At 38.1% G+C, this 26,181-nt stretch overlaps 1 protein-coding gene across 19 annotated transcripts in view; it reads left to right on the plus strand.

Annotated features, from left to right (window-relative positions):
- The window catches only part of efr3a (EFR3 homolog A (S. cerevisiae)), a 100,403-nt gene that overhangs the window by 344 nt on the left and 73,878 nt on the right, over positions 1 to 26,181 (plus strand). For 3 of the 19 annotated variants that reach the window (XR_012385861.1, XM_073913693.1, XM_073913707.1), the window contains exon 1: positions 15,801 to 16,326. Coding sequence is in view for 5 of the 8 variants with exons in the window: in XM_073913693.1 (XP_073769794.1) it covers positions 16,302 to 16,326 (25 nt within the window). In the remaining 3 variants the exon portion in view is untranslated. 19 annotated transcript variants of the gene reach the window in all.

Below are 26,181 nucleotides of genomic sequence, written 5' to 3' on the forward strand. Positions count from 1 at the left end.
GTAAGATGCCGAACCCGAGCCGGTCATAACCTCAACCTTCTGTCATTAACTTAAGACGGTTTATGCTGCAAACATTGTGCTGCAGTGTGTATGTGAGAATGAGTCAGTGTCTTTACTAAAGTCCTGCTGATCTCAGCTCTTCCCTGCTGCTTCAGCAATAACAGAAAAGCACAGCGAGTACCATGGTATTTCCTTTGGCTTCAGTATAATAGAGAACTTTATCTTAATAAATGTGCTTCTAATCACTAAATGCATTCCATGAGTGTATTACATTTTCTTGCGACGATTAATAGCGTAAGCTTTTATCGCGGTATACGGTATTACGTTTACCTAAGTTTCAAAAAGGTTACTCGAACAGGTATAATAACAATACTATGGTAAATTATAATAGGTAACGATGAAGTCTAATCATGTTATTGCATATTATAGTTATATGTTAAAGTTAATAAAAAAATACAACCAGTGCTTAATTTGAGCCAGGTCTTTTCAGATCCTGTTCAGGAAAATGTTCAGTATTCGTGTTTTGTGTTTTAGTATTAATTTTAATGCATCCGGCATTAACTTGTGCACTGTGAATACTTACTTGTGTGTGTGTGTGTGTGTGTGTGTGTGTGTGTGTGTGTGTGTGTGTGTGTGTGTGTGTGTGTGTGTGTGTGTGTGTGTGTGTGTGTGTGTGTGTGAGAGAGGGGAACAGAATGTGAAAGCAAGCGAAAGCTGTGTGGATTGTGTCCACAGGATGGTAGTCACCATGCGCAAGTTAAAGCAAAACCATTGACCCTCAACAATATTTTCAGCCAATAAGCTTTCTTATGTTTACATCTCTTATTGGTTGGTGATTGTTGTTTTGCGCGCAGTGAGCAGCAACAATAAATAATGGCATAGTGGCCAACCTAAATATCCATGGGACGATATCTGTTTTCAAGGTATACCACGGTTTGGAATAGTCAAGATTTTAAAACAAGCTAAATTTTCTGCTATACTGTTCCTACGATATATGTAAGTTTTTTTTTTAACGTTTTTTTTAACAGTATCTACAGCCGAAAAGATATGCAAAGATGCTGTTTTAAATTGTAAAAAAATCTGTGTTTTTTGAAACTGATGAGAGCAGATTCATTTTAATTATTTAGCATGACATGTTTACTGTTCCAAAATATTTCTAATGTGTCTGGAAATAACATATATTATGTTCAAATGGAAAAAAAAAGTTCTAGTTTTTTTATCCAGACATTTAAAAAGAATATATTTTAGAGCAGTAATAACAACCCCGTGAAACCATGATATTTTTATCCAAGGTTATTATACCGTCAGAATCTGATACTGACCCATCCCTAAACCTAAATAATATTTGTATTTTTAAAATGGCAAGGAGGCAGTCACGCACATTTAAATTTTTTAAAACCACAACTAAATCTGATCTTGAGCCTGATCAAAAAAGATCCTTAAAAGATGAAACTGCATGAATGGATCAGGATAGCAGGAGACAGAAGCAAAGCGATCTCAAGTCAACTAGATAACATAACAGAAGAGTGGGCTCTTTTTGTGGGCTCTTTTTGAATTGTGGGCTCTAATTAAAGATTAGACTGAGTGAGTCATTTAATTATTTGTTTTTTACTTGACACATAATAGTGAAGTGATCTGATTAGTGATTGTTTACATGATTAATGTTTGTAGGTACATGTTTTTATTATCCATGACTGACCTATAACGTTATGGCACAAAATAACAAAAGATGCAGAAATGTGATGCTCTTTTTTCGTGCTATCACCATTTAATAATGTCATGTTCTAGGAAAGCTACATTTATTTGATGGACATCGGTCAGGGTAACTTTTTATTTTCTGGTTTTGTTTCCGGGAATTATTCATTTGCATATTAAGCACTGAATACAGATGAATTATATTAGTTGTTATCCCCATTTAATAAAATGATTATGATTTTAATCTGTTATTAAGCATTAACTAAGAAATGAGCGTTAGCTAAGATCTTTAATCGCTTTTGTTGTTGTCATTATCCTTAAGTTAAACTAACTAACATTAACAAATCGAACCTTACTCTAAAAATTAAACTAACAAAAGTCCTGTAAATAATCATAGAAATTTTTTTATTTTGTTTTGCAGATTAATGTGAAAATGTTAATGTTTACAAATAAATCACCTGTTAATTCTTCAAGCATTTGTTGCTCTCATGGACAACAACTTTCGGAACAACAATATGAACATTCTTTAGAAGCTTAAAAGTTTAAACAATATTAAATCAATATTCATTGTATTGAAGAGCCCACGATATTGTGCATGTTCATTGTCACAATATATTGAATTGCTGAACGTCAACATAAGTCTAATTCCCATGGTTCCCGTTGGCATTGTAATGTGTTTAGTGCAGGACAGTGACTCATGTCAGACTCTGTTGAGGTGTTGGCACTGATGTCACAAACCTTGACAGCAGGTGGCACTGGCATGTGATTTAATGTCAGCACAAAATCCCACTCAGCAGGGTCCAAGATGGGCATCTTACGTAATGTATTTGGACGTCTCCGATTTGAGTGTTTCTGAAGAGCTTATGAGAGTCTCCTGCGGCCATTGTTGTGCTTCGTTCCTCAGTGCTATTTTAGGATCATCGAGAGCCTGTTGTATTTTTGTCAGTGATTGTAGTTAGTTGTAATGAATCAATTGTGTTTGTCAATTCTTTTGTTTGTTGGGTTTGTATGTCTTCATAAATTGAATTCAGTTTTAGTTATTACAATCTGTCAAATTGACTAACCTAATATTTATTTAATTCTAGTTATTTTAAGTGAGAAAATGGTTTTCATTTTAGTTAACTAACTCTGTTTTTTTTTTTACAATAAATGGCTCTTATTTTAGGCCAACACTTTAATAATAATTAAATGTGACTTATTCAGTTGTTTTACATAATTAGTGCATGTTTGAGTTTTGTTTCAGACTTTCTGTTTTTTTTTTATTTATTTTTTTGTCTGTTGTTTTGATGCAGTTTAGCTTTGAAAAAAAAAATCATTGGTTCATTTAAGTTTTAGGGTATTTGATGTTTAAGAAATACTTTTATGTTGCTGGCTTTAAAGTCATCCTAAAACATGAATTACTATGACCTTTCACTTTGGCTGGGTGATATTGCAAAAAAAAATTATCCCTATATCATGTTTCATATCATTTGATATTGGTAATAACTGAACTTTTTTAACAATACATTTAGGAATATTAGAATGTTTTATTTAACCCCTTTATTTTAATTTACCAATATTACTAAGGCAAATAGTTTTAATAGTCAAAAACAAAAATATTTAAACAAAATATCTGATCTCTTTATGAAAAAGAGACTCTTAAACTTGATAAATAAAATGTTACAATCAAAGCAAACTTTAGGGTAGATCAACATCTGTAAGGTGTGAACAATAATGAGACAGTAAACCTCAAACTTTGTAAACAAAACAAATTATGATAATCAAATCTGAGCTTTCAAGTAAAGGAACCAACCAACATTATTCAAAAATCATTACACATCTTTACAAATTGCAACACACTGCAACATTACTAATTGTTAAGTTGGATGACTACATTATCCCCTAAAAAAATCTTTCAGATGGGGTGTTAGTGGGTGGGATGCACAAAAAAAGAAACCAAAAAGCTACTCTGGCGACATCATTTTCTATTTACAATCTCTACTACACCTTGAGCTTATTGTCTTTGCTTCCAAGGCGCGTGCTCAGCAGCAATATTTTAATAAAACTATAGCCTTCATACCGAAACTTCATACAGAATAATTGTTTACTCGATATTGACAATGGTGTTCAATAAATATCGATACCGCTTTTAGCGCCCAGCCCTACTTTCACTAATATTATGGCCTATATTTTAATTAAAAATATATTTTTGAGTTAATGAATGCTCAAGGCTTTATAAAGTGATGAGCACATCAGTTATTATGAACGCCTCAATATTCCATTTAAATTTTTCAATTTGAATTTTATCATGACTAGATTACTAAAACTATGTTAAGCTGCTTTGACACAATCTACATTGTAAAAAGCACTATATAAATAAACATGAATTGAATTGAATGACTGCCAACTTTATGATGCAAATTAGTTAGCAAAATTGCATTGCTATTGGTTAGTTTGTGTGGTTTTGGTGGTTTGGTTTTGGATGTTTTTGTTTGTATTGTTAGTGTGTTATTTTTGGATTCTGGTGTTTTCAAGTGTTGATGATTTTTCGTTTGCTATTTTCAAGAATTGTTGTGCTTTATTTGGCCTATCCTTGCACTTACATGATTTAGTTTGTTATTGATTTCAGTTCAGAGTTTTTTGGTATCAAATGCATAAGTGTTATAATACAATTCTATATTTAGTTTGAGCCACATTAAAAGTTATTGTAAAATAGCTCATAAATACAGTACATTGACATGTGAACACACAGGATTAATTCGGTCTTTCTTCAGCAAGTCGCAACAAGTTTTTACTTTCATCCGTGTCAAAGTCACTCCCATGTGTAAATACCATGAAGTATTCCTTACCACTGCTAGTTGTGTAAATATTAACAAAGTCTAATGTACATGTATTGAAGTCCTTCGATAATGTTTCTTTTGTGTGTTTACTGCTTTATTGCCTATGACATTATTTAGTTTAGCACAAACTGATGTATTGTGAGAATATGTTGGTACTATTTTGTATGTTTTTTTTTGTTTTTTGTTTTTTTTGTACGATATTTATTTAGTTATTGTTGTGCAAGATTGCTTTGGTAACATTTCGTTTGCAATGATGTTTTATGTTTAGTTTGGCACTGTCTTGTTTTGGTTATTGTTAGTTTGCCAGTTAATTTCCCAGACGTTTCGGTGTTGTTTACATGACTGCTGTTGACGCAGTTAAGTGTGTGTCATTGCTTAATTTTGCATATAATATCGTTTTGTGCGGCATTTATTTTGGCCATTTGTGATATAGTTTCGTAAGATTGCGTAATGTGTAGTTTGACGCAGTAGACCAGACACCCTGAGGGTTATTGCTGCTGACGCTCTGCACTCAAACGAGAAGTGCAACACACACACACACACACACACACATTTAGAGAGTAGGGTGACCTCTCCACTAAAGTACAAACACAACTCCCACACCCCTCAGAGGGAGTATGATAACCTCTCTCCTCTGACACACACGCACACACAGTCAGTCAGTCTATTTCTGGGCAGTCAGGACCCTGTAAGACGAGCTCTTTATCCTTGACATGGGATGAGAGAGGAAAAATGATAGAAAAAGGGATTCTGTAAATGTTCTCTGAGGCTGCATTCAAGCTATAAGGCTATTTTTAAGGATGTTTACGTTCATCTACAACATAACCGACTTTATATAACTAGTTATCTAACATTGTTTACTTGTACCTTTACTTGTGGAATAAAGTCCATTGTTTAAAGAGGTTGATAAAACATGGCAATACAATGTGAGAGATATCATTCTGGTGAGGAATACTTGTGATATTTGATTAATAAATAAATGTGGGCAACTAAACGTGTTTGTTATTTTAATAAAATTTGTATTCTCGTGATTAAACATGTAATGTCTTATGCCTTGTTTCCACTGAGCGAGTTCGGTTTGGGTCACCTTTATCAGACTTGTTTTTCCACTGCCAAGTGGTACCAATGGTACCCTTCTGGTAGGCGTGGCATACGGCAGAAAGTTGCAGTCGACTTCATTCCCATTTAAAGTTCACACATCGAGAAGCACTTCTTACTAAAAAAAAGGGCTGTACAGTATATACATAAATGCTTATGTATAAGTGTTAATTACTAACCTTTCTATGAATAGGATTTGCTTATAGCTGCAGACCAATGATGCAAAATCTACAGTTTTTACGTCTGCGTTTATATAAAAGAAATAAATGAATATATAGTATGAATGAACACATACAGAGACTTGTTACCACTTACAAAAAAATACCCAAAACATACATTTAGGCATGATTTGGTTACATAAACATTACGAAACATATAAGCCTACAGTCAGTACAAACCTCTCACTTTATTTTTCACTAGCACATGTAACGTTAACATCTTGTTAAAAAGTAATTCCGTCATAGTTCAAAAAAGTTCAAAAGGTGATGATGATAATTAAACATGGCAGTTTGCCCATGTTTTAGGTTGCTCCTTCATTTGCTCCTTTGTTTTTATGTTTCTCTGTAAATCATTCAGCTGTTTACTTTTTAACTTATAAAAATATATATTTAAACCTAAATGTGTAATTTTTTTATATTATTATATTATTAGTTACATTATTAGTTATATACTACATAATATTAATAACAATAATAATATTTTTATAACAATAATAATTATTATTATTTAAATATTTTGTTATTAAATTTATAATGTTAAATTATTCATATAATAATTAATAATAACAACAACAATAATAATAATAACAACAACAACAATAATAATAATAATAATCTTTTCTTTTATTGGAGGCTTAAGTTAGCATATTGCATTATTTTTAATATAATAATATAATAAAAAATAAAAATGTATGATAATAAAATAGTAGAATAATAATAACTAGAATTGTACATTTCCTAAAGGAAATGTGAATGGGGTTTGCGTGGCAAATCGATGGGGTACAATGTATTTGTTTTGGTTGCTAGGGTGTTCTGAATGGTTGCTAATGTGTTCTGAGTGGTTGCTAGATGGTTGCTAAGGTGTCCTAAGTGGTTGCTAAGGCGTTGCTAGGCGGTTGCTATGGTGTCCTGAGTGGTTGCTAGGTGGTTGCTAAGGTGTTGCTAGGTGGTTGCTAGGGTGTTCTGAGTGGTTGCTAGGTGGTTGCTAAGGTGTTGCTAGGCGGTTGCTAAGGTGTCCTAAGTGGTTGCTAGGTGGTTGCTAAGGTGTTGCTAGGTGGTTGCTAGGGCATTCTAAGTGGTTGCTAAGGCGTTGCTAGGCGGTTGCTAGGGTGTCCTGAGTGGTTGCTAGGTGGTTGCTAAGGTGTTGCTAGGCGGTTGCTAAGGTGTCCTAAGTGGTTGCTAGGTGGTTGCTAAGGTGTTGCTAGGTGGTTCCTAGGGTATTCTAAGTGGTTGCTAGGGTGTCCTGAGTGGTTGCTAGGTGGTTGCTAAGGTGTTGCTAGGTGGTTGCTAGGGTGTCCTAAGTGGTTGCTAGGTGGTTGCTAAGGTGTTGCTAGGTGGTTGCTAGGGTGTTCTGAGTGGTTGCTAGGCGGTTGCTAGGTGGTTGCTAGGGTGTTCTGAGTGGTTGCTAGGTGGTTGCTAAGGTGTTGCTAGGTGGTTACTAGGGTATTCTAAGTGGTTGCTAAGGCATTGCTAGGCGGTTGCTAGGGTGTCCTAAGTGGTTGCTAGGTGGTTGCTAAGGTGTTGCTAGGTGGTTGCTAGGGTATTCTAAGTGGTTGCTAAGGTGTTGCTAGGGTGTCCTGAGTGGTCGCTAGGCCCTTACTAAGGCGTTACTAGGCGGTTGCTAGGTGGTTGCTAGGCGGTTGCTAGGGTAATTTGGGTGGTTGCTAGGCAGTTGCTAGGGTACCCTGGGTGGTTACTAGGCAAGCCTCACATACATGCCTGATGAAATACTTATACTTAGTGAGCATTTCTAGCAAGTTACAGTACTTGGCTAGTCAATATTAGCATGTAGCTAGTCACTGCTAGCATGTGTAGCATATAGGAAGTTCCGTTTGCTAGAATGAGTCAAACGAGCCAATCCCCAAGTCTCTACGATGTTCTGATGCCGAGATATAGCTGTTGATGAATGGTTGCTAGGGTACTCTGTTTTGTTGCTATGGGCGAGGTTGCAGAGTGAACTTGAATGTGGTTGGCTGTCCAAGTCAAATGAGCCAAACCCCAAGTCAATAGGACACTGCTAAGCAAAGATATGCATGTCGGGCAGTTAGAATGGCAGTCTATGGGACCAGTTTGGGGGCGTGGCTTGTGAGATTCATTATCATATTGAGATGCTCATTGGTTGTCTGAGTCAAATGAGCCATCCCCCAAGTCAATAGGACACTGCTAAGCAAAGATATGCATGTAGGCCAGTTATAATGGCAGTCTATGGGACCAGTTTGGGGGCGTGGCTTGTGAGCTTCATTATCATATTGAGATGCTGATTGGTTGTCTGAGTCAGATGAGCCCACCCCCATGTCTCTATGAAACTCCTATGTAATGTTATAGATGTGTGACCTTTATAATGGAAGTCAATGGGATCTGCAATGGGACATCCCACCCCATGTTAAGTCAATGGGGCACTTATTAGGGGTCTTTAAGTGGTTTGGGGGGGCGTGGCTTGTGAGCTTCAAAATCATATTGAGATGCTGATTGGTTGCCTCAGTCAAATAAGCCTACCCTCAAGTCTGTATGACAGTGCTATGTAATGTGATTGACATGTGAGTCAAGAAATGAATGGGAGTCAATGGGCAATGTAAAGTCAATGGGGACCCCTTTGGGACGTCCTAGCACCCCAGGGGTACAACTTATACCCCCTTTTGGGGTATGTTCTCATACAGGCTGCAACCCCCTACAGATGTTGCGAATCCCATATTTCTACGAATTTCACACTTGGCGCTATAACGCTTTAAAGGTTGTCCCATTTCGCGGGGGCGTTAGTGCTGTTCTAGAAAAATGAATGGGAGTCAATGGGGCCAATGTAAGTCAATGGGAGCACTTTGGGACGTCCTAGAGCCCCAGGGGTGCAACTTTTACCCCCTTGCAAGGTATGTTCTCACTTAGGCTGCAACCCTCTACAGATGCTGTGAATCCCATATTTCTATGAAATTCACACGCGGCGCTGTGAGTCGTCAAAGTTGGGCGTAATGTTGAGTCAATGCGTTTTGGGGGGTGGTTTTGGGGCCCCTGCGGGGCCCCAAAACCACCCACCCCTTATAAAAGTCATAGCACACCATTCCCGATAAAGCCGCACGATTTGAGCCCACTTTCAAGGGTCTGGGACGAAAGCTGCGGGACTAGTTACGCGCCGAAAAAGTGTACGGAAGAAGAAGAAGAAGAAGAAGGAAGAAGAATAATAAACCACAATAGTAAGAATGGACTTTGCCTATGGCAAACCCCATTAATTATTATTATTATTATAATTATTATTATATGAAGATTTTAACACTAAATCCAATAACAAAATCAAACAATAATAATTAAAACAATAATTCTAATTATTATTATTAATATTATGTAGTATATAATTACAAATAACAATAGTTCTACTTTTAAAAGAAATATGAAATTTTAAAAAATTACACATAAGTTTAAATATATATTTTTATAAGTTAAAAGGTAAACGTGGAGCACTGTTAATGCTCATTACTAAGATCATGTAAGGTTACTTAATGCATACTAATGGACCGTTTTTTATTATTAATGGGGTTTGCCATAGGCAAAGTCCATTCTTACTATTGTGGTTTATTAATGGGGTTTGCCATAGGCAAAGTCCATTCTTACTATGCTCTTTTGCTTATTATTATTTTTTTCTTCTTCTTCCTTCTTCCGTACCATTTTTCGGCGCGTAACTCGTCCCGCAGCTTTCGTCCCAGACCCTTGAAAGTGGGCTCAAATCGTGCGGTCTTATCGGGAATGGTGTGCTATGACTTTTATAAGGGGTGGGGGGTTTTTTGGCCCCGCAGGGGCCAAAAAACCCCCCCCAAAATCCCATTGACTTAACATTGAGCCGAACTTTGACGAATCACAGCGCCGACTGTGAATTTCCTATAAATTTGGGATTCACAACAGCTGTAGGGGGTTGCAGCCTAAGTGAGAACATACCCAGCAAGGGGGTATAAGTTGCACCTCTGGGGCTCTAGGACGTCCCAAAGTTTTCCCATTGACTTACATTGGCCCCATTGACTCCCATTCATTTTTCTAGAAGAGCACTAACGCCCCCGCGAAATGGCACAACCTTTGAAGCGTTATAGCGCCAAGTGTGAAATTCGTAGAAATATGGGATTCGCAACATCTGTAGGGGGTTGCAGCCTGTATGAGAAAATACCCCAAAAGGGGGTATAAGTTGTACCCCTGGGGTGCTAGGACGTCCCAAAGGGGTCCCCATTGACTTTACATTGCCCATTGACTCCCATTCATTTCTTGACTCACATGTCAATCACATTACATAGCAGTGTCATACAGACTTGGGGGTTGGCTTATTTGACTGAGGCAACCAATCAGCATCTCAATATGATTTTGAAGCTCACAAGCCACGCCCCCCAAACCATTTAAAGACCCTTAATAACTGCCCCATTGACTTAACATGGGGTGGGACGTCCCATTGCACATCCCATTGACTTCCATTATAAATGTAACACATCAATAACATTACATAGGAGTGTCATAGAGAAATGGGGGTGGCCTCATTTGACTCAGGCAACCAATCAGCATCACTATATTATAATGAAGCTCACAAGCCACGCCCCCAAATGGGCCCCATAGACTTCTATTATAATAGGGCTAGAAGCATATCTTTGCATAGCAGTGTCATACAGACTTGGGGGTTGGCTCATTAGACTCAGACAACCAATCAGCTTTTCAATATGATAATTAAGCTCTTAAGCCACGCCCCCAAATCCATTTAAATACCCTTAATAAGTGTTCCATTAATAAGTGTACACTGCCAGTTTGACGGGTCTACATGTATATCTTTGCATAACAGTGTCCTATAGACTTATGAGTTGGCTCATTGGACTCACACAACCAATGAGCTTTCCAATATGATAATGAAGCTCACAAGCCACGCCCCCAAACTGGTCCCATAGACTGCCATTATAACTGGCCTACATGCATATCTTTGCTTAGCAGTATCCTATTGACTTAGGAGTTGGCTTATTTGACTCAGACAACCAATGAGAATCTCAATATGATAATGAAGCTCACAAGCCACGCCCCCAAACTGATCCCATAGACTGCCATTATAACTGGCCTACTTGCATATCTTTGCTTAGCAGTGTCCTATTGACTTGGGGGTTGGCTCATTTGACTTGGACAGCCAACCACATTCAAGTTCACTCTGTAACCTCGCCCATAGCAACAAAACAGAGTACCCTAGCAACCATTCATCAACAGCTATATCTCAGCATCGGAACATCGTAGACACTTGGGGATTGGCTCGTTTGACTCATGCTAGCAAACGGAACTTCCTATATGCTACACATGCTAGCAGTGACTAGCTACATGCTAATATTGACTAGCCAAGTACCGTAACTTGCTAGAAATGCTTACTAAGTATAAATATTTTATCAGGCATTTATGTGAGGCTTGCCTAGTAACCACCCAGGTTACCCTAGCAACTGCCTAGCAACCACCCAAATTACCCTAGCAACCGCCTAGCAACCACCTAGCAACCGCCTAGTAACGCCTTAGTAAGGGCCTAGCGACCTCTCAGGACACCCTAGCAACGCCTTAGCAACCACTCAGAATGCCCTAGCAACCACCTAGCAACACCTTAGCAACCACCTAGCAACCACTCAGGGCACCCTAGCATGATGCTAGCAACTCGATTAGCATGTTGCTAGCATTATGCTAACACGATTAGCATCATGCTAGCTACATGCTAATTATGTTAGCATGATACTAGCAACTCAATTAGCATGATGCTAGCAACTCGATTAGCATGTTGCTAGCATGATGCTAACACGATTAGCATCATGCTAGCTACATGCTAATCATGTTAGCATGATGCTAGCAACTCGGTTAGCATGTTGCTAGCATGATGCTAACACGATTAGCATCATGCTAATTACATGCTAATCATGTCAGCATGATGATAGCATCTCGATTAGCATGTTGCTAGCATGATGCTAACACTATTAGTATCATGATAGCTACATGCTAATCATATTAGCATGTTGCTGCAACCTCGATTAGCATGTTGTTGCTTTTTGGCCAGTACGGTGATACATTTTACCCCATCGATTTGCCACGCAAACCCCATTCACATTTCCTTTAGGAAATGTACAATTCTAGTTATTCTTCTTCCTTCTTCTTCTTCTTCTTCTTCCGTACACTTTTTCGGCGCGTAACTAGTCCCGCAGCTTTCGTCCCAGACCCTTGAAAGTGGGCTCAAATCGTGCGGCTTTATCGGGAATGGTGTGCTATGACTTTTATAAGGGGTGGGTGGTTTTGGGGCCCCGCAGGGGCCCCAAAACCACCCCCCAAAACGCATTGACTCAACATTACGCCCAACTTTGACGACTCACAGCGCCGCGTGTGAATTTCATAGAAATATGGGATTCACAGCATCTGTAGAGGGTTGCAGCCTAAGTGAGAACATACCTTGCAAGGGGGTAAAAGTTGCACCCCTGGGGCTCTAGGACGTCCCAAAGTGCTCCCATTGACTTACATTGGCCCCATTGACTCCCATTCATTTTTCTAGAACAGCACTAACGCCCCCGCGAAATGGGACAACCTTTAAAGCGTTATAGCGCCAAGTGTGAAATTCGTAGAAATATGGGATTCGCAACATCTGTAGGGGGTTGCAGCCTGTATGAGAACATACCCCAAAAGGGGGTATAAGTTGTACCCCTGGGGTGCTAGGACGTCCCAAAGGGGTCCCCATTGACTTTACATTGCCCATTGACTCCCATTCATTTCTTGACTCACATGTCAATCACATTACATAGCACTGTCATACAGACTTGAGGGTAGGCTTATTTGACTGAGGCAACCAATCAGCATCTCAATATGATTTTGAAGCTCACAAGCCACGCCCCCCCAAACCACTTAAAGACCCCTAATAAGTGCCCCATTGACTTAACATGGGGTGGGATGTCCCATTGCAGATCCCATTGACTTCCATTATAAAGGTCACACATCTATAACATTACATAGGAGTTTCATAGAGACATGGGGGTGGGCTCATCTGACTCAGACAACCAATCAGCATCTCAATATGATAATGAAGCTCACAAGCCACGCCCCCAAACTGGTCCCATAGACTGCCATTATAACTGGCCTACATGCATATCTTTGCTTAGCAGTGTCCTATTGACTTGGGGGATGGCTCATTTGACTCAGACAACCAATGAGCATCTCAATATGATAATGAATCTCACAAGCCACGCCCCCAAACTGGTCCCATAGACTGCCATTCTAACTGCCCGACATGCATATCTTTGCTTAGCAGTGTCCTATTGACTTGGGGTTTGGCTCATTTGACTTGGACAGCCAACCACATTCAAGTTCACTCTGCAACCTCGCCCATAGCAACAAAACAGAGTACCCTAGCAACCATTCATCAACAGCTATATCTCGGCATCAGAACATCGTAGAGACTTGGGGATTGGCTCGTTTGACTCATTCTAGCAAACGGAACTTCCTATATGCTACACATGCTAGCAGTGACTAGCTACATGCTAATATTGACTAGCCAAGTACTGTAACTTGCTAGAAATGCTCACTAAGTATAAGTATTTCATCAGGCATGTATGTGAGGCTTGCCTAGTAACCACCCAGGGTACCCTAGCAACTGCCTAGCAACCACCCAAATTACCCTAGCAACCGCCTAGCAACCACCTAGCAACCGCCTAGTAACGCCTTAGTAAGGGCCTAGCGACCACTCAGGACACCCTAGCAACACCTTAGCAACCACTTAGAATACCCTAGCAACCACCTAGCAACACCTTAGCAACCACCTAGCAACCACTTAGGACACCCTAGCAACCGCCTAGCAATGCCTTAGCAACCACTTAGAATACCCTAGTAACCACCTAGCAACACCTTAGCAACCACCTAGCAACCACTCAGAACACCCTAGCAACCACCTAGCAACCGCCTAGCAACCACTCAGAACACCCTAGCAACCACCTAGCAACACCTTAGCAACCACCTAGCAACCACTTAGGACACCCTAGCAACCACCTAGCAACACCTTAGCAACCACCTAGCAACCACTCAGGACACCCTAGCAACCACTTAGAATACCCTAGGAACCACCTAGCAACACCTTAGCAACCACCTAGCAACCACTTAGGACACCTTAGCAACCGCCTAGCAACACCTTAGCAACCACCTAGCAACCACTCAGGACACCCTAGCAACCGCCTAGCAACGCCTTAGCAACCACTTAGAATGCCCTAGCAACCACCTAGCAACACCTTAGCAACCACCTAGCAACCACTTAGGACACCTTAGCAACCGCCTAGCAACACCTTAGCAACCACCTAGCAACCACTCAGAACACCCTAGCAACCACCTAGCAACACCTTAGCAACCACCTAGCAACCACTCAGGACACCATAGCAACCGCCTAGCAACGCCTTAGCAACCACTTAGGACACCTTAGCAACCATCTAGCAACCACTCAGAACACATTAGCAACCATTCAGAACACCCTAGCAACCAAAACAAATACATTGTACCCCATCGATTTGCCACGCAAACCCCATTCACATTTCCTTTAGGAAATGTACAATTCTAGTTATTATTATTATTTGACAATTTTATTAAATTTATAATGGTAAAATCTTCATATACTAACAATAATCTTTTTATAGAGACTTAAGTTAGCATATTGCATTATTTTAAATATAATACTATAAGAAAAATTATTAAAATGTATATAATAATAATAAAATATAATAATAATAAAAATATTTTTACTAATATTAAATGTCCATTATTTACAATCGTATGTTTTTTTTTTAAACAATGACAAATATCATTATTATGAACAACAACAGTTGGTACCATTATGTAATGTAATGTGTATTTATATAGTGCATTTATTGTGTATGACCATACACCCAAAGAGCTTCACAATCATGAGGGGGGGGTCTCTTCACACTACCACCAGTGTGCAGTATCCACTTGGATGATGCGATGGCAGCCACTGGACAACGGTGCCAGTGCGCTCACTACACACAAGCTGTTGGTGGAGTGAAGTGATTGTGATAGATCCAATTCGGTAGATGGGGATGATTGGGAGGCCATGATCGTAAGGGCCGATTGAGGGACTTCGGCCAGGACACCGAGGTTCCACTCCTACTCTTTACAAGAAGTACCATGGGATTTTTAATGACCACAGAGAGTCAGGACCTCGGTTTAACTGCTCATCTGAAAGACCATTATTGTAATTTAATATAAAAATGTACATTTTATTCCTAAATCTTTAATCATTTGTAATAATAAAAATAATTGGCTGTTTTACAAAGTTTGGTTGCATGAGTTTGTACACTCTTAACACTTTCTTTTGGCAGCAAAGTACTGAATAAGAAATTACAGAAGTCACTGCCAAATTTGATAATGAATGTAAATCAATAGTCTTTTTTTAATTAATGCAGCACATTAATTAAAAAAATGTCACTTCACAGTTCAGATAATATAATCAAAACTATTATAATTTATGCTAATAAATATATTTGATTCTTTTTACAGACTTTTCACACCCCTGACAGCTTCGGTTGCCAGCGAAGCATTGGCAAACCCTGACTTTGGATACAAAAAGTCATTCCTTGCTAATTTGTAGTTTGCACACCCTGCTGAACACGAGAACTGCTGTTTCAATAGGATTTTATGCCTTTTGTTCTTTCACGTTAGATATCTAAGCCACAGTAATGCAAAATGTTAATTGCTTCTCATTTTACTAAAAAAAACTGCAATCTGAACCAAAACATAGAGATCTAAACCACTTAGATCTATTTCCATTTAGATCAATTCCTTAAAACATCATAACCGATAGTCAGTATGAATGCATTTTATGTAGATGTGTTTGTGTAGCATCCTTCGCTCTCTTTTTCTCAAGGATTTCTCTCTCTGAAGGATCCCTCCATGTTTATCTCTCTCCCTCTCTCAAGGATCTTTCTCTCTCTCATGGCTTTGAGATGATAATGTGCGCGTTCGCAAAGCAAAGTTTGATCTTCCGTTGGCCGTTTTGAGTGCGCCCGAGAGTTTGATCTGTGTGTGTTTGATCTGTTTTGTATTGGTGTTCCTCGCTTCCCCTTTCGGCAGTGTCTCATTCATATGCGTGGTGGCCGACGCGCTAGTGAAGATGCGTTGTGAGGGAAAACATCAAGGCAAAGTGGCGGCGTGTGTGTTTTGTTTTGGTCAAGAGGGCTTGCGTGTGTGTGTGTGTGTGCGCGTGGTGGCATTATTCAAACAGATGCTGGTGTTGACACCGCAGTGAGATTTTCAATGTGCCAAAACATCAGCATCATCAAAATTAAATGCAGCTCACCCTTGTTGTGTCCTCATGCAGATGTGTGTGCGCGCGTGTGTGTATGTGTGTGTGTTGTAGAAAATGGTTAGACTTCCTGCACTGTACAGCACCTTGAGAGAGAAAGACAGAACGAGAGCGATTGTCTTGCAGGTCCAGTGAACAGACACAGACATGGACTCAGAGAACGCTGATGCCGGTAGGTCCGATCGGTGTGTTCATGCTTGGTTTTAATTATTTTTTTGTTGGCGTGTGCTTGATTTGCATCATTTTTTTGATGAAGCCTCTGTAATTTTTATATACATTATAGATTCTGTAAATGAAGCCTTTGTAATGTATACAAGTATGAAATGTTAGGCTTGACAGTTTGTTGACAATGTCTTGATGAAATGTTGGTCAATGTGTCCACTGAAAGGCCGAATAGCTGATTTTTTTGTGTAGCTTTGCAGATTTTCCTCCCCGATTTGTGTGGTTACAAGGACAGTAGTCAATGAACGATGTTTACTCTTTCTTTGTGTAACCTAGACTAAGAAATTAGTGTTAAATTGTCTGAAAAATACCTCCAGATGACTGGATTTGACAGCTTCCGGGCACTAGTGACTAAATTAGCATCAATCGAGGAATTAAGTAGAGGTCACAAAGAAGCTGCGCACAGGGCCCCCTGGAATATGCATTATTTTTATCCTGAATTTTCTTCTATTTTTCACAAATTCCATTTAATCTGTTAAAATTATTTTGGATATTCCATTTTATTGGTTATTTATTAGTAGTAGTCAGAAAGGTTGTCTTATTCATTGAAATCAAACACTATAGTAGTTTTACAGATGTATAGCACAGTATACAATATTACAGCTAATGTTATTTATGTAGTCTTTTACTTTATATGCATACAGTCTAAGTCTTTTATATGCATTTTATATAATGTCTCATATTCTTAATAACATGCTGATGAAATGTTGCTTCATTATTAAACAAAGAGATTGTAATGTTATTAAGTACGTTTTACTGTACACTCTCAGAAAAAAATGGTACAATGTTGTATCAAAGAAGGTACAAACTCTGTCACTTGGGCAGTACCTTTTTATGGAACAGAGGTGTACCTGAAGACAAAGAAACAAATTTGTACCGTTGCAGTTTTACTTTAAGGACATGATTTGTACCATAGGAAACCAAGATGTACCTTTTGGTTTTCAAAACTTGCAGACACAATATTAGATCTTCATTAAAGGTACAAATGTGATCCATAAAGGTACGACTACAGTGACAAGACACTTTGTACTTTAAATATAAGGAACACATTTGACACTGTTAAAGGCATTTTACTTGATAACCAAATAAATCAATTTATTTTCAGTAAATATAAAACATCAAATACATTTTAAACAATGTTTTTTTAAGTTTCTTTTTGTGCAAATGCACCTTTTCCATTTACAGTTATGAAGTAAAAATACTTCAACTTAAATCAAAAGATCTATTTTGTGCTTAACATTTCGCAAAAATGTTACAGAAATACATTCCTCTATGTACAATGTAAAACTTTTTTTCTCCAATTTGCACACAATATACGCAATCACTTAAAAGTTCATTTAATTTACTTCATTTTAAAATAGAAATCTGCACAATTATTGTAATAAGATATGCACAATGTTTGATTATCTTTACAATGCTAAAATGTCTACATAAACACTTTGCACATGCAGGACTTTTGCCAGCTAATGTGGGTAGTGGAAAGCAAACGTCAAAAGGTGCAGATATCAATAATGAAAATGTATTTATCAGAAAATGCTTACCAAGCATTTATTAAAATTCCTTAAAGGTTTAGTTTACAATATATAGTTTTGTTTGACCAGTTGTTTTGTATTATAGAACTTAGTAATTAATGTTTCTGAGTTTCTTTAAACATATGCCTTCAAATGATGATTCATGTTTTAATATGGAAATTATTCAAAAAATCACTTTGCCTTTCCAGTAATATTTATGTTCATAAATATTGTAATAAAGAAAGAGTTGTCCAACACTGATGTACCTTTTTTATAAGAACAAGTGTGTACCTTCATTTTAATTATACCATAAAAGCTAGGACAGTATCTTAGGAGGTCTTTTCTGGGTACAACTTTTACAAATATTTAATTTGTACCACTGTGTACCTTTTTAATCTGAGAGTGTACAATAGTAATAGTCATATATTTCTGTCACAATTAGTTAAAGTTAGAAACAGTACAGTTTGTTTGTGTAAATGAAATGATAATATTTATCTCTAAATCAAGCTAAAGTGCCGTCCTTAAAGTGAATGAAATGGCACTATTCATTTACACAGACACACGGATTGCATATTTAAAAGATATTTTTCCATTATTTAATTGTGTACATCCCTAGTTTATATTTATTCACCCTGAATGTGAAAAACAATGTATATTTTGTTGCATTTTATTTACTGGATTTTGTTATTCTGTCAGCATTTTCCTCAAGACTGAAACCGCACTGTACAGGTACACTAAATTAAATTTATTTGTTGGATTTACACCAATTTTTTTTAAGGTAAGCGGTTGCAAACAATTTATATGGGCTGAATTTAAACAAAGAAATTTATTTTGGTAATGTTTCATTGAATTTGTTTGTTTAAATTCAGCCCATGTTGCAGTTCAGCCTTATAATCTTAAAATGTCAGAAAAACATCTGTTTTGTCATCAGTTTAGACATTATGCTAGAGAATCATTTAAACGCTAGCTTTTAAGTGATGTTGGTGAATTAGCAATGGCTTCTGTTGTTCTGACGTCAGCTGCAGATGTGAAGGAATGGCAAAAGAAAGTAGTTCCTCTTACAAAAGGATTTTTAGACTCCGTCTTTGATTTTCTTTTTTGTATACACAATCATGCCGTCGAATTGTTGTATAAATGCAATATCACACTTATAGCACTGTAATAATATAATCACAGTGTTACATTTTACAGTTACAGTGTTACATCTATCTATCTATCTATCTATCTATCTATCTATCTATCTATCTATCTATCTATCTATCTATCTATCTATCTATCTATCTATCTATCTATCTATCTATCTATCTATCTATCTATCTATCTATCTATCTATCTATCTATCTATCTATCTATCTATCTATCTATCTATCTATCTATCTATCTATCTATCTATACATATACATATATACATAAATTTTCATACTATTTCCTCCAATTTTTTCTGGAGAAGATTTTGTTTTATATCAGCTAAAATAAAAACAGTTTTTAATGTTTTTAAAACCATTTTAAGGTCAAAATTATTAGCCCCCTTAAGCAATATTTATTTTGATTGTCTACAGAACAAACCATTATAAATTATTCTAAGTTGTCGAATTAACCTGGTTAAGCATTTAAATGTCACTTGAAAAAATATCTAGTTTAATTTTATGTATTTTCATCATGGCAAAGATAAAAGAAATCAGTTATTAGAAATAAAATATTAAAACCACAGAAATGTGTTAATAATATCTTTATGTTAAAGCAATTGTATGTGAAAAATAATGTTTAAATGTTTTATGTTTAATGGTTAAATGGCTAATCAGTTATTCCATAAAACAGCAGTTTCTTTAGTTATCCCATAGTTACCATTAATAAGGTCTAAAAATAAGGATAATTATGCCACTTACCACTACGTGTTTTTTTCAGGTCGGAGCTGTCATTCATGTATATGCAGCGGCATTGCTCGCTGCAAAAGTTGGGACTTGCTCAACTTTAAGCGGCGACGGAAGTGTCAGCCAATCAGATCGCTGTATGCAAATACAGCAGCTCAGACTGTGGCCTATTGCTGACTAATTTCATTGGCTATCGCCGCTATGATGATCGCGTCAGCCCCAACTTCAGACACGCCCTCTGTCAAGCATTGACACTGAAGCCTTGTGTAAATGGGGTGTAACGCCTATTTTACACCACAAGCGTCAACAGTGCGTGAGCAGAGCGTGAGCAGCACGTATGTCGAGCAGAAGCAGCACGCAGGCGTTTGCCTTTCACACCAGCTGCATCTGCAGCGCGCAGCTTTTCAGCAGCTGCTGCAGAGATCAACATATCTCTGTCTATTCTATCTAGTTACCTATGTCTCTCTATATTAAAATACACTTTTTAAACTTTTTATCTGCAGCAAGGCCCGCGGCAACTGCGGTTTCTTTAACCTACAAATCTTTATTTTACAAATTTTATAGATCAAATAGTGCTGTATGCTTCTCAAGCTGTCTACAGTCAGAAGACAATCGACTGTGATATGTCATTTGTTTTTTGATTGTGGTTGCTGTAGGCCTAGTTATAATAATATTTATACAATATAATTAAAATGATATTTATACATGATCAAACTAGTGTTGCTTTCTCCGCTTCAGTGATGTCCAGCGGCAGAGTAACAGCACGTTAATTCATGCTCGTGCAAAGAATGAGACGGAAAAAAGTGATCAATGCATGCCCTTCTTTTACTTATTTTCGTGTTGTCGTGTTCACAGTGCAAACAGCTCCCAGGTGGAATAACTTGAGCGAACATAAAGCAAAGCTGAATAAAGCTTTCTTCCTCTGCTTGAGCAGCACAGCACACAGCGAGTTCACATCATCCAGCATGCGTGTCGAACTACACTACCCACAATACACTTCGCTATGGACTTCAATTCCCGTAAATCTCTCTCCAACAAAACTGATACTAAAATTGTTTTACTATTGGTTTTGTAGTTCGGGCCGAAATAAAGGTTTGTTGCAGTTTTTAATCGTTTAAGTTCATTTGATTGACTATAAATAAATCAGTTGATATTATTGACACATTTATTGGGTAAAATTGTTACTTTTTACTGTCATTCAATGTATTTAGGTCATTATCAATGCACTGTCACTTTAATTGAGTGTGAGCAGTGCGTAAAAAATAGACCCAGCGCCGAAACTATCGCTGCACTGCTGCTTCAGCGACGCTCACGCCTTGCTCTGACGCGCTGCTGCTGCGTGCGGTATGAAAGCTCTAATCTGTTAACATGGACGCCGAAAACACACACGCTGCTCACGCTCTGCTCACGCGCCGCTGACGCTTGCGGTGTGAAACAGGCGTAAAAGTACACATATTTAAATGTACTTAAAAAGTACTCGTTACCCAATAATATTACTCGATTAAATGTAATGAAGTAAATGTAACTCTTAACTACCCGTCTCTGAAGACACTTAAGCCCAACCTGAAACTTGCAATTGCATTTATTGATTTTTGTTTTTGGCTAAATTAGAAAAGAAGTTTTGGTAATTAAATGTTATTTAAAATGTTATTTAAATGTTATTTGTTTTGTCGGACAGTTCATAGTAAAGTTCTTGAGTAAGCAGCCATCTCTAGGTGCTTTAGGCAAACAAAATTGAACATACTGCTGCTCTGGCACGATGTTTAATCATACTGAGAAGCGTCCGCTTAGCTGACATGTTTACTTGTTGTTGCTTATCTCTGTTGTGTGCATGAAACACACACTGACACAGTCCAAATGCATTATAGGATAAAAGCTAATTAAATGTCAGTAACGCCACCTTCACATATCAGATGTTTTATTCCATCTATTTGCATTAATTGACATGCATACCTAGTCCTTTATCTTTTGTCATTGAATTACTCACCCTCACGTCACTCAACATGACCTTCTGTGTTATAGCTGTCACTTTAACATAAAACTGATCATGCTTACGTCAATATTTCATTAGGATGAGCATTTTAACTACACGCATGCAGCCCTTCAGCATTATATTGACCACCCTGATCTTTAAATATCGGCTTCGGGCTTATTGAAAAAGCCATTTGGTTCGAACTATCATTAGAACCATTCAGAAAATGGAAAAAAGCTGAGGAATAATGCCTTTGAAATGGCGTATTTACTCACTGCCTAAGCAAATGTCATGCATACTTCATGTTGTTTTCCTAACCAATCCTCAGTATGCAGACATGCATGATTTCTTCAGTAGTAAAATGAATTGTCACCACCTGCCGTTCTCCCAGATGTCAGTCATGTTTTAAGATGCTTGGATACAGTTGCACTGCATTATGGGAAATAGTAACTGGGCTAATGATCTCATAAGTGCACCTCAAATGTGCAGACTAGGCAGAAGCGTTTAAATGGTTGAATTTCCCTCAAATGTGAAACCGCTCGGATGGTAGCAAGCGATAAGAGGTTTTCCGTTTCTCTCCTCCCTTCCCTTTTTTCTCTCTGTATTGACTAGCTCATGCATATTTTGTTATCTGTCTTCCACTCCATCGACCCGTACTGGTAAATTTAGCACCGCGTGTGTATCAGTGGGTTTGGAAGAGTGTATTTGTATAGACTCTACCTGTATTCTGTCAGATGGCAAAGGATTATAGGGTTTTTTTGCCTCACAGACTTTGGTCTTTGCTTGAAATGAGAATAGCAAGCCAGGTTTAAAGCAAACACGCACACACATACACAAACACACACACACACACACACACACACACAAATGCAAGGTCAGATGTTAAACTCTCATATAGGACTTTCTACATTGAACATTTGCTGTGGGTGCACCTTGTGGCATATTAAAACAAGACTATTGCTGCATTCAAATATGCTCATGTATGTATAGTAAGTAACATGGAAAACATGGCAGATGTGATATTATTTTATTCATCAGTGGTCTTCACAGCAGAATGAACCCCCAACTTATCCAGCATATGTTTTACACAGCGGATGTCTTTTCAGCTGCAACCCAGTACAGGGAAACATCCATACACAATTATTCACACACATACATTACGGTCAATTTACTTCAATTCACCTATAGCGCATGTGTTTGGTCTGTGGGGGAAACCGGAGCACCCAGAGGAATCCCACGCTAACATGGGTAGAACATACAAAGTCCACACAGAAATGGCAACTGACCCAACTGGGGCTGTAACAAGCAACCTTCTTGCTGTGAGGTGAAAGTGCTAATCACTGAGCCACCTTGTCGCCCCCAGACGTGATATAACATTCTTTTTTTTTTTTGGAAATGACTGGTAATATTTTGAGGAGTGTGTTTTGTGCTGTTGTTTTGCCTGTTTTATCATGGATGAATAAAATATGACACTAAAAAAAGCACCAGTAAGTGGCATTAGACAGATATTTCATTTGTTAAAATTTGCCTTATTTATTTTATTTGTATTATTAAATATTCTTGGTTTTTAAAATTGGTTTGCATTTCAAATAGCTGTTTGTTTTAAAATTGTGATTTAGTTTCATTATTTGTCAAAATATATTTATATTTTGCACAGAAGTTTTTATAAGCATTTGACAAAAAATAATAATAATAAAAAATCTGTTGATTTTCTCAGTTACTTCAGTAGATTGGAAATACAGTTTTTAGCTGTAGGCTGTGGTGATTCATTCATTCATTCATTCATTTTCTTGTCGTCTTAGTCCCTTTATTAAACCGGGGTCGCCACAGCGGAATGAACCGCCAACTTATCCAGCAAGTTTTTATGCAGTGGATGCCCTTCCAGCCGCAACCCATCTCTGGGAAACGTCCACACACACATTCACACACACATTCACACACACACACACACTACGGACAATTCACCTGTACTGCGTGGAAACCCACGCGAACGCAGGGAGAACATGCAAACTCCACATAGAAACGCCAACTGAGCCGAGGCTAGATCCAGCGACCTTCTTGCTGTGAGGTGACAGCACTACCTACTGCGCCACTGCTTCGCCCTATGGTTATTCATTAAATGCAAGTTAATACAAACAAAAACAAAACAAAATTTAAACTTGTTATTATTTTTGGGTGAACTATCCCTTCAAATGCTTTCTCTCTGTGAAGCTAGATGGATTTTGATTGCCTGTTAATGTTTTTATTATTCATCTGCTAAAAGTGATTGCAACGATATGTTATTGTCGTGGCTCAGCTATTCTTTTATCTTTAGAACTACATCTTTATTATTATTCTTTTTTGATTATTACCCTTAGTGTTAGACCAACCTCTAAAAGTGCCAATATATCAAAAAAGCAAACGCTTCAATTTTATTTTATTGACTATTTTATTGACTCATTTGCATTTTTGCGTTTATGCAAAGTGCGCACGATAGTCCTAAAAGTTGTGCCTTGGTTATCATGCATTATAGCTTCTCTCTTTCTCTCTTAATATAGATTGTAATTCTGTTATAGCAGCTTTCTCTCTGGCTCCGCAGTCGCTCTTCAAACTCTTAAGCTATTTCAGGTCCTCATAAGGTTAAGAGGATTTTCTCTGCAGGCACTGAATCAATCTCTTCATTTCCCCAGATGCTCTCGTGTTGGCAGTAATGGGGATTCAACAGGCACCAGTGGGAAGCGGGATTTGCACCTTGCTCTGGGTGGGCCGCTCTGGGTGAGCGCCCCCTGCTGGAAGTGGCTGTGTCATCTAGCTCAAAATAGAGCTTTCTTTGTGCAAATTGAGAGAGAGGGAAGATTTGTTATTTCACATTTAGTTTGATATTGGTATTATTGATAGTCTTTCCTGTTGCTTTGATTGATTTAGCCAAGGCTTGTTCACTTGTTTTGTGTTTTTGAAAACTTTAAAATGTGACATTTTTATTTGGCTGGAAATCAGAGGATGGCTCTTCCTTTTTGCAGTGGACACTAGAATTAGGCAAAATCACTACTTTTGAAAAAAATGTCATGTAAGCAGATGGACAAAGTACAGTTGAAACCAGAAGTTTACATACACTCTAAAAAAAAAAGGAACATAATCTTTTATTTTTTTAATGTCTGACGGTAAATCATACTAAACGTTTACTATTTTAGGTCCGTAAGGATTACTTAAATCAGGGGTCTCAAACTCAATTTACCTGGGGGCCGCAGGAGGCAAAGTCTGGGTGAGGCTGGGCCGCATAAGGGATTTCACAAAAAAAAGTCCTCAAATGTCATTATTAACAGTTTTAATTATTTCTTCTGAACATGAAGTGTCCTGAACATTAATAGAACATTGAGTGAAGATTATGAACAGTTCTTCTGAACATGGTATCTTTTGCCTACTTCTTGCTGCCAGAGACTTGACAGCGCTTCTTCTCACAAATCTGAACCACATTTGGCTTTAGAGCGGAAGCAGTTGAGACCCTCAGTATGGCTTGAAGATGATCATCATTAAGTCTAGACCTGTACTTTGACTTATTGAAGTCCTAGGGAAAAAGTAGGGGAACTCACTCAAAACTTCCATTCCCTCACCTAAAAAAAGGCGTATATATGTATAAATAAAACACCCCCACCCCACTCCAGTCACATCAGTCTGTACCAGTCTGTATCTACCTATAATATCAATATATATAAGATGCAGGGCAGGCACGTGCACACATAGGGCTCAACCTGTGCAGTGCACATGCCCTTTTTAGTCTTGCATAGAAAGTGCCCTTCCAAAATGATCAAAAGTGCCCCCGCGACGCGACACACCCTCGGTCCCGCCCTTGAGTACGCGCGCGACAACACAGCTGATCAGAACGCGCGCGACAACGCGCATTGAGTGACAAGCGCGCTGTGTACGGATAGAATCAGCGGAGCGCTCTCTCTCCCCGCTACGCTGATTCTGTCAGAGTACAGCGGTCGGCGCGGGCCACAAAATATTGCACTGAGGGCCGCAAATGGCCCGCGGGCCGCGAGTTTGAGACCCCTGACTTAAATGATTTACATTTTCTAAATGCTAGATTAATGAGAGAATTTTGTATTACATACATTTCCTTGGCATGTTTTAACCTCACTTTTAAACTGTATAACTTTGGTCAAATGTTTATGCTCAAAGTCATATTCGTCGTAAACACAAATGGAAGACATGTGCAGTACAGACATGTAACTGACATGATCAAACTATTACCATTGTGTAGGACTTTTAGCTGCATTTTGCGACAAGATAAGCCATACACACTCAGCTGTTTGACACTTGCACCCATCGAGTCATTAAAGGACCACAGACACACATCTTCTCCAAATGCTCGCGTACACACACTAACACTTTTGGAGTCACATACATACTGTTCGTTGTCATTACCACCATTATCGAACACGCGTATCTGCTGTCTGGGGGAAAAAAAAAAA

The sequence above is a fragment of the Danio rerio genome, chromosome 2, assembly GCF_049306965.1.
Source record: "Danio rerio strain Tuebingen ecotype United States chromosome 2, GRCz12tu, whole genome shotgun sequence".
Classification (NCBI taxonomy): Eukaryota; Metazoa; Chordata; class Actinopteri; order Cypriniformes; family Danionidae; genus Danio; species Danio rerio.